The sequence below is a fragment of the Triticum dicoccoides genome, chromosome 7B, assembly GCF_002162155.2.
Source record: "Triticum dicoccoides isolate Atlit2015 ecotype Zavitan chromosome 7B, WEW_v2.0, whole genome shotgun sequence".
In the NCBI taxonomy this organism is placed as follows: Eukaryota; Viridiplantae; Streptophyta; class Magnoliopsida; order Poales; family Poaceae; genus Triticum; species Triticum dicoccoides.
The window spans coordinates 101,876,358-101,886,753 of NC_041393.1; the positions used below are offsets into that span (position 1 = coordinate 101,876,358).

General features: G+C 46.2%; 1 protein-coding gene across 1 annotated transcript; it reads left to right on the forward strand.

Annotated features, from left to right (window-relative positions):
• The first annotated feature begins 5,495 nt into the window (after window positions 1–5,495).
• LOC119337635 (GEM-like protein 1) lies at window positions 5,496–8,870 on the forward strand. The gene is made up of 4 exons (XM_037609802.1): window positions 5,496–5,905; window positions 5,999–6,100; window positions 7,852–8,123; window positions 8,416–8,870. The coding sequence occupies exons 1-4, from the start codon at window positions 5,578–5,580 to the stop codon at window positions 8,602–8,604; spliced, it is 891 nt and encodes a 296-aa protein (XP_037465699.1). The 5' UTR covers window positions 5,496–5,577; the 3' UTR covers window positions 8,605–8,870.
• Window positions 8,871–10,396: the final 1,526 nt, after the last annotated feature.

Here is a 10,396-nt window from a genome sequence, read left to right on the forward strand (position 1 = left end):
ACATCACTTAAGCCTTGCAAGCATTGTAACTAATGAGTTAGTTACGGGATGATGTATTGCGGAACGAGTAAAGAGACTTGCCGGTAACGAGATTGAACTAGGTATTGGATACCGACGATCGAATCTCGGGCAAGTAACATACCGATGACAAAGGGAACAACGTATGTTGTTATGCGGTTTGACCGATAAAGATCTTCGTAGAATATGTAGGAGCCAATATGAACATCCAGGTTCCACTATTGGTTATTGACCGGAAACAGTTCTAGGTCTTGTCTACATAGTTCTCGAACCCGTAGGGTCCGCACGCTTAATGTTACGATGACAGTTTTATTATGAGTTTATGAGTTTTGATGTACCTAAGGAGTTCGGAGTCCCGGATGAGATCGGGGACATGACGAGGAGTCTCGAAATGGTCGAGACATAAAGATCGATATATTGGACGACTATATTCGGACATCGGAAATGTTCCGAGTGATTCGGGTATTTTTCGGAGTACCGGGGAGTTACGGGAATACGGGGAAGAGTATTGGGCCTTAATGGGCCTTAGTGGGAAGGAGGCAGGAGGTGGCGCGCGCCCCTCCCAAGCCCAGTCCGAATTGGACAAGGGGTTTGGGGCGCGGCCCTCCTCTCCCTTCCTTCTCCACTTCCCTCCTTTCCCCCCTTCTCCTAGTTGGACTAGGAAAGAAGGAGTCCTACTCCCGGTGGGAGTAGGACTCCCCTTGGCGCGCCCTCCTCCTAGGGCCGGCCTCCTCCTCCCTTGCTCCTTTATATACGGGGGCAGGGGGACACCCCAGGACACACAAGTTGATCTACAGATCGTTCTTTAGCCGTGTGCGGTGCCCCCCTCCATCATATTCCACATTGATCATATCGTCGCGGAGTTTAGGCAAAGCCCTGCGCCGGTAGAGCATCATCATCGTCACCACGCCGTCGTGCTGACGGAACTCATCCCCGACACTTTGCTGGATCGGAGTCCGGGGATCGTCATCGAGCTGAACGTGTGCTGAACTCGGAGGTACCGTACGTTCGGTACTTGGATCGGTCGGATCGTGAAGACGTACGACTACATCAACCGCGTTGTCATAACGCTTCCGCTTACGGTTACGAGGGTATGTGGACAATACTCTCCCCTCTTGTTGATATGCGATCACCATGATCTTGCGTGTACGTAGGATTTTTTTTTGAAATTACTACGTTCCCCAACAGGGATGATGCAACACAACTACAGTAGGTATTTCCCTTAGTTATGAAACCAAGGTATCAATCCAGTAGGAGGACCAAGCCAGGCTATGTAAACTGTACCTACACACAAAGAACAAGTACTTACAACCCGACGCGTAAGAGGGGTTGTCAATCCCTCTCGGGTAAAAGATTGGTAAATAGATAGATTGGTGGATGCAAATAGAATAACGGCAAATAAAATTCAGCGAGGTACTTTCGGGTTTTTAATAATATAGATCTAAAAATAAAAGGTGCAAATAAAGAAAAAGGCAAACAACGATGTAGGTTTGAAAGTATATGATGGGAAAATAGACCCGAGGGCCGTAGATTTCACTAGTGGCTTCTCTCAAGAAAATAACACATGGTGGGTAACAAATTACTGTTGGGAAATTGATAGAAAATCGAATAATTATGATGATATCCAAGGAAATGATCAATATATAGGCATCACGTCCAAGATTAGTAGACCGAAATGATTCTGCATCTACTACTATTACCCCACACATGGACTGCTATCCAGCATGCATCTAGTGTATTAAGTTCATGGAGAAATGGAGTAATGTAATAAGAATGATGACATGGTGTAGACGAGATCTATTCATGTAGGAATAGCCCCTATCTTGTTATCCTTAATGGCAACGATACATGCGTGCCTTGCTGCCCCTTCTGTCACCGGGAAAGAACACCACAAGATCGAACCCCTCTTCCCATGGCAAGAAAAATCGATCTAGTTGGCCTAACTAAACCAAAGATTCCAAGAAGAAATACGAGGCTATAAATAATCATGCATATAAGAGATCAAAGAAGACTCAAATAATATTCATGGATATAGATTTGATCATAAACTCAAAGTTCATCGGATCCCAACAAACACACCGCAAAGGGTCATTACATCAAATAGATCTCCAAGAGACCATTGTATTGAGAATCAAAAGAGAGAGAGGAAGCCATCTAGCTACTGCCCACAGACTAGTCGGTCTATGGTGGACTACTCATGCATCATCGGAGAGGCACCAATGAGGATGATGAACCCCTCCGTGATGGTGTAGATTGGATCTCGTGGTTCTGGAACTTGCGGCGGCTGGAATTGTGTTTCATCGACTCCCCTAGGGTTTCTGGAATACGGAAATAATTCGCTACCCATGGTGGTAGCTACGCACGACCCTAATTTCTATCTCTACTTATTTTGGAAAATTATTTTGGACTATGAAAAATAACTCTATAACGAAAATATCATGACTTTGGACCAACCAGGCAAGCAAACATGCAAATATGCCAAAAAGTCAAGCAAAAAGATCGAGAAAAGTGAGAAAAGGCCCTTTCTACACAACGAAAAGGCACTTGTGTCAAAAAGAAAATAAAAAGACAAAGAGAAGTGAAATATAGCCATTTCTATAAAGCAAAAATGCACTTGTGCCAATGCAATAATCAATCCGACACCTCTTATATAAAAAGGCACTTATGCCAAAGGGTGTGAGCCGCCACCATGCATGCGTAGCTACCACCATGCATAGGAAATCACCTTTCTTCTGGAATATTTGGATATTTATAGAGTAGAGAGGTGGTGGAGGAGACCCCCGTGGGCCCCACAACCCCCTGGGCGCGCCCCTGGTGAGTTGTGGTCCCCATGGACCTCTCCCCATGTGCTTTCTTGGTCCCCAAGGTGTCTTCTGGTCCAAAAGAAATCTCCAAAAAGTTTCATTGCGTTTGGACTCCGTTTGATATGGATATTCCCCGAAGTAAAAAACAAGCAAAAAACAGCAACTGGCACTAGGCATTATCTCAATAGGTTAGCCCCCAAAAATGATATGTGCTGCAAAATGAATATAAAACATCCAAGAATGATAATATAACAACATGGAACAAGCAAAAATTATAGATACATTGGAGACGTATCATCATCCTACCACCAGATCCAAAAGAGGGTGTTATCCTACCAACGCAAGTTTGCCATCAATGTGAGGGGTTTGTACAGACCACCACATCAAAATATACAGGCCAACACCAAGAGTTTTTCAAGCCTATCTACCACAAAATGTACACCGTCATCATCATCGTCGATCAACATGCTGCATGCCGTCACCACCACCACCACCAAAGCAGCTCTAGAAGTAGTGCTTGCCCAGCTAGGTCCTCAGCTAGAGCACCCTATGGGCTTTTGCCATGGCAACAAACCCAACACCCTGAACCTTGTTGTCCACTAGGTGGAATAGCAACCATCAAAGCCTTTGGACTGAAGCCACATTACCCCATGACAGCGGTGTACAACTCAGGGTGGACGTCGACCGACTTGCTCTCCATAATGGCGGTTGCCACCTCCTTCACAACCTTAGTCATGCTAGTAACATGGTTAGCTCCTCCTCTGTCAACCCATCCTTCTTCCTGTTCCCATCGAGCACAGGAACACGACCACCAACCTTTTCAGGAACATCAACGTTGATGGTGTCTGACTCCCAGGTGTTTGGCTACTCGAGCATAGGCGAACCGAGCGATTGGCCAGAGCCCGTGGCATGCTTGCTGTAGCCCATACGAGAAGATCTGCTGCATTTGCGCATAGTTCTGATGGGAGTGTTGAGGAACTCAGCGTTCTTAAGGTGGTCCTAACACAGAAACAAAGCGTTGTTAGTGATGTTAGTTGTGCTGGTCACGATCAAGATGGTAAACTAGTGCATAAAGTGGTATATTTGATCTAACCATGGTGTGGCATTGGTAGTGCTCGGACTCCAACAGAATCGTTAAGGTGTCCTGATCCCATTATGCGCCGCCGAGGTCTCTCAGCTTGGTCATCGGATACACCTGGCTCTCCACTTCCTGAGGTGGTTGAACACCTGGGTTGAGGTCACCTCTTGGCCACATAAATTGAAGGCCCGCTTTGCAAAATTGTTCAGGTGCACCTCCTTGAAACCCTTGTTAGTCCTCACCCCATTGGATATTATCTCACACATCTTGTTAAGCAGGAAGGTGGACAAGAAAATTTACCACTTCATTCTGTTCCCCCTCCCAGAGACCTCCTTTCCAGCCTTGACGGTTGCCTTATGTGCGGCAATAGTTGCAGCATTAGGCATGGCCATCACAAATGCTGGCTGAACATGCACCTCTAACACCTTTGAATCCCGAGGCATCTCTTCAGGCTAGAAGTCCTCGGCATAGGACAAAATGCACTGACCCGATAGAACAATGGCTTGACTAAAGTCTTGGGTGCTCATGTCCTATAATGGTTAGGATCAGTACTAGTATGACATAACACTATACATAGATCATATATGTCCATGTGTGGATGTGGTATGATCAACACTGGCCAAGTTCAAAGCACAATTCATACCACAGACATACAAGAATGTGTTCCAGGCATTAAACTCGACCACCACAGCTACATATCGACCATACTAGCATCCTACCACACTACACATGCTCAAATTTACATGACATAACCAGATCTACGATAGTATCATCGGAGCCGAAATAAAAAGCATCATGAAATGGGACTACCAAACCCAACTGTTCTAGCAATCCATCACCAGTATCTACCACAACATTACATGGTCACAGATCGACACTCTACAATGCTACTAGTGCTCATAGATCTATTGATGCTCACAAATAAAAGCTACAATGAGGAGGGGGGTGGGGGGTGGTTGATAGAACTTACAACCCACAGAGAGCAGGGTGTTGACGCGGAAGTTGTCGGAGAAGATAGCTCACTTACCTATTGGTTGTCGACAAAATCGCCCGAGACAGAGAGTGTGGAAGGGAAATCGGCGGTTAACCGATGAGGCTAAATAGGGTGTCCGATTAGGCAGGAGGTGACCCAATTCCTCCCGCAACTTTTTCCGCGCACGCGCATAAGCTCGTGCCATCCCCTCCTCATATCAGCTCGGCGTGACGTGCCTCTCCTTGGCACGCCGTGAGCTTGGCTTGGAGAAAACTGTTGATTTAGCCGTTCCCGCTAGGCCTAACCGAGCGCTGATTTAATAAGGTCCGTGCGATGCTGTGCCAAACAGTAAAAACAAACAACCAAATGAGTCAAATTTATATCTAACGAGCCTGGTCCAGACTTATGCAGGTAACCAAACACATCCTAAGGTAAGAGGAAAATCTATTTTTTTTAATAAAAATCCTAAGGTTGGGGAAGGAACACAGCCCCGCAGTTTGCCCGTTGCAGCGGCACAGCATCGCGGCGGAGTCGCGTGCGTCCTGCCACTTCCCCACAAGCGAAAACAGGACAGGTTTGACCCCCACACCACTACTGCCCAACCTCTCCACACCTCGAAGCCGCACCCAGACGCGCAACGCATTTCCTCCCCCTCCCCCCGCTTGCGAGAAGAAGCGCGAGAGACCCCCGAGAGAACCCTCCAGATGCAGCCGGCCGCCGCCGAGATGCAGCCGCCCGTCGGCTCCCCCACCGCCGCTCCCCAATCCGAGACCCAGCACCCGCTGTCTACCCCCGATCCCTCCTCCCCCCCTGCGCCCGCACCGGCGCCGGCCCCGGCCCCCGAGGCGGCGGCCGATCCGCCCTCGTCCGCGCCCGCCCTGGCGCCGGTGCAGCTGCAGCCGCAGCAGCAGCACAAGACCGTCACGTGGAGCGAGAAGCTCACGTCCGAGTCGCCCACCTACCTGCCGACCGCCGCCTCCGCGGAGGCCAGCCAGTACGTCTCCCGCGGGCCCGCCGCCTCCTCCTCCAAGGGTAATAACGACCCGCTGATCCGGCCTCCGCCATGCTCGGTTTAGCACGGTACTCTCGGCTCTGATCCCCGTTTTTGGTGTCGGTGTACCGCAGGCGCGGTGGAGGCGATGAAGGACACCCTGTCGAGGTGGGGGAAGTCCATGGCGGAGACCACCAGCATGGTCGAGAGCCTCAGCCGCGACACGTGGCAGCACTGTGAGATCTCAGCGCCCTGACCCGCCTACGTTTCCTTACGGAATATACTTTACTTTGTTCTTCGTTTGTTTGTGAGATTCATTTCTTGAGGGGCGGGGTTGGGTGCCATGGGCCAAGGTTGTAGGCTTTTAGTAGCTTTTTAAGGATGGAAGAAATGATGAGTACCGAATATGAAGTTGTAAAGTAAACCCCAGGAGATTCCTTCATGTAGTTGTGGGGATTGGAATAGCTGGTGGAGAAGGATGAGTATCTTTGTCCTGAGAAAAGAAAGCACCTAAATATTGGGTTTAGTTTTACATGCCGCACATACTTGTGACCATTTTCCCCTAAACTTATAATTCTGCTGACAAACTTAATAAGAGTTCTCAGATAGTTCAGTATTTGTTTCCTAGGAGTAGTTAATATCCATATAAAATTTCCAGTATATAGAACGCTTAATCGTTTCATACTTATGGAGATAGCATACTTAATCATTTATGTAAAGCTATTTTTTGCGTGTTTCTTCGGTATATCCAGTTCCGTCACGTGTCTGAACTTTGTGATGTTTCTACTGATGGAATAGTCGCAGTGGCATTACGTATAAGAGATTTAACGAATGAATTCTTCATTTCAAACGAGCATATGCATATAGGTTGTCCTTCCTGTAAATTAGCACACATTCCTTGGGAAGAATAGAAACCACTTAAGGAGAAACATGCCATATTAACATTAGATTTGCTCCCACCTTTTAGATACCAACCTCCTTGAGGGGCTTAGGGTTAAACATCTAGCTCTGTAGAACCAGCAATAGATTTTGTGTGTTAATTTACTTTGTACCAGCAGACTTATAAGTAGGGAGAAAGTGAAACTTGTAGCTGTACTGGCGGCCTTCTTCATCTTTTGAACAATTCAATAACCATAATAAATTTCCAGTATGTAGTATGCTTAGTCATTTATGCAGGGGAAGAACTAGTGATTGGACGTTTCTCCTATTTATCCGTTTACGAACAGCAGCTCTAACTTATTAGAGATCAACTACTGGATTCACCAATGCAAATCAGCATCTGCATGTGTAGCTTGTTGTTATATGCAATTAGCACGGGTTCCTTTGGAAAAATAGAGATTACTTAATGAGAATCTATGACATGTTGACGATGACATCAGATCTGCACTTACCTTTAGGTAATAACCTTCCAGTTAGGGGCTTAGGGGTAATCATCTAGCTCCAGAGAACCAGTGATACATTTTAAATGCCCATTTGTTATGGAAATAGCAAACTTTCTCTACATGAATATATTTCAAACAGAAGATTCAAGACTTCATACAGTTGGGTGCACATTTGTCGCATCAGCCACAGTATATTCTGTGTTCGATTATGCTTCTCACGATCATTGCGTCTTGAATGACCTCCCAATGGAGTTTTTTGATATCGTTAACTTGACATTTAGAATGACAAAGTTTTGGTACTTTGTAGAATGTAGATTCTAAGTTAAGAATCTCTCTTGCCTTATATAACATGTCCAATCCAATGTTCTGCATGATCTTGTATTCACCAAGGAATATACGCATGTGTTGGACTGGCAGAACTACAGTTGATATGATGAGTTTAATACTCCCTGCGTAAAGAAATATAAGAGCATTTAGATCACTACTACTTCAGTGATCTAAACGCTCTTATATTTCTTTACAGAGGGAGTAATTAATACCTTCTACACTCGTTGTTAACATGGTATGCTGTATGTCTGATAGTGCAACTTTTTTCTCTCAAACAGTCAAGACAGGGCCTAGTTTTACTGAGGCTGCTATGGGACGGCTTGCTCAAGGAACAAAGGTCTTAGCGGAAGGTGGCTATGAAAAAATATTTAAACAGACGTTCGAGATTCTGCCGGATGAGCAGCTGAAAATGTCTTATGCGTGCTATCTATCAACATCCGCTGGTCCTGTCATGGGAGTTATGTACATTTCTACAGCTAAAATTGCATTCTGCAGTGACAATCCTCTTTCTTACAAGGCGGGAAACAAAACAGAGTGGAGTTACTACAAGGTACGGGTTATTCACTTCCTCATAACGTCTGTCTAGGTCTGTATTTTGTATTTCATGTAGTGTAGCTTATTGCATGAATGGCAAAAGTGTTATTGGTTCAGAGGTTATGGTAGTTAGTGATCTTTGAATTTTAATTTGTTGTGGAAGGAAAATAGAAGGATAGAGTGGGCGCTTAAGCGATGATGCTTGTTTTACACATTTCTAGCTCTATCCAGTTTATATCTTAATTGCTAGTACATGTTTATGCATATCCTTCGTACTAAATTGTTGTTCTCCTTTCCAAAAAAAACAGGTGGTCATTCCTCTTCATCAGCTAAGAACAGCCAATCCTTCAGTGAGCAAAGTAAATCCTGCTGAAAAGTATATTCAGGTTGTCTCGGTTGAAGGGCATGAGTTCTGGTTCATGGGTTTCCTGATGTACGACAAGGCCGTGTCCAGCCTGCAAGAAGCCCTTGACGGTGCTCGGGAGTTGCAACCATAGGTAGATATCAGACGGAAGTTTCAGTTACTTCAGCCTGTAACATCCCCAGGGGCATCGCCAGTTCTCCATTCGATGTCTTCCCGCTCTGAGCGTCTCCTGTTTAAGACATATCATCCTTCATGCTGTGCCCCTTGGAGCTTTCGGTTCGGTACACTCTCGAGCTTGTATACGTGTTTGTTCTTGTTCTTTGCGTTCCCCGTGTTGTAATGATGATGATGATGATGATGATGGTATATGGGAAAAACATTGGAGCTGTCCATTTTAAATGCCTTGTGTTATCAATATTTAACTATGACATTGTAGGGTGTTTACTGCTACTTTGGTAGGCACCCAGGTCAGGGCATGCTTGGGCTGAACTGATTTTAAGATGACAATTCTGAAGGAAATTTGCAATTCGGGTAGTTGGTGTCTTTTTCTTTCTTTTGGGAGAACCGGGATAGTTGGATGCATGCAGCACGCAGTAGATTTTCCAAGCACATAAGACCATCTATTCTCTGGTTGCACAACCCAAACCTTCTGTCCGGTGGGCGGTCCGAACACTGTTCAAACAAAAAAAGACCTCCAATGCCAGATCGTTGGAAAGAAAACTGATGACGGGACTGTGGGGGGACTGTGGGATCACCTGCCAGATCGGCATTATTCTGGATCCTGCAGATTATCGTGCAGCGGAAACTGTGATTACCGATAGGGTTTGTCTAGGACACATCTAGATGTGACATAGTTATGTCTATGTCACATCTAAGCTTATGTCCACTTTGTTTGTGGTCACCGTATTTGATCACAAAGTTCACTTTGGTCAATGGATTACGGAATACCCAGATTACGGTGCTAATCGTTACATTTGTTAACAGCGCGCTTATCATTACATTTGTTAACAGCGCAGGTCACCGCATACGCTGCGTCGCCGTATTTGTCCCACGTGGCGTACTATTTGACTGTTTGACCAGCCACGCAAGCGAGGCGGGGGTTCTTTTGCACTGGCGAGTTGATTTGGGGGGCTATTTTGCAAAATTGGCATTGTATTAAAAACCCCTCCCCCATCGTCCTCCAAATCCCTATCCATTTTCCTCTTTCGCCGTCGGCCACCAAATCCCTAGCCGGCGTCGTCCTGCCGTCGCCCACTCCCCGCCCAGCACCGCTCACCGCCGGCGTCGCCGCTTCTGCAACGAGTTGTTCTTCCCCTGAAGCATGTCTGCATTGAGCTCCTGCCGCTCTTCTCGCCGCGGCGGCGGTCCATTCACCCCCCTCATCGAGTGCCCGTGGGGGTGTGGTTCCATGGTGAAGAAGCATGTTTCTGACACTGAGGATCACCCTGGATGGGTGTACTACCGCTGCCCCGGCCATGGTGTAAGTTCTGTGACATTTGGTCTTGGAAAGCACTGATTTTGCCACATTTGGTCTCTGTTTTTGGCACATTTGGTCTGTGATTTTGCATTTATTTTGACAGAATGGATGCAATCAAGGTTGTCAGAATCGCGATTCTGTTATACGATTCTACGACTTTACGATCCAAACTAACCCCTATGATTCTACGATTTTACTTCATAGAATCTACGTTTCTACGATCTTGATAGTGAAGATTCTACGATTTGCGATCCTACCATTGGAGCTCCGATCCTATTCAAAATCACGATTCTGACAACCTTGGATGCAATTTCTGGCATTGGGAGAGGGAGTATGTTGCTTACTTGGTGGAGAAGATGTTTCTCACTGGAGATAATGCTGTGGATGCAATTGGGTGGTGTGAAGACATGAGAGAAGAGCTGGAGCGGCGCAATGAACAGAGAAGAGC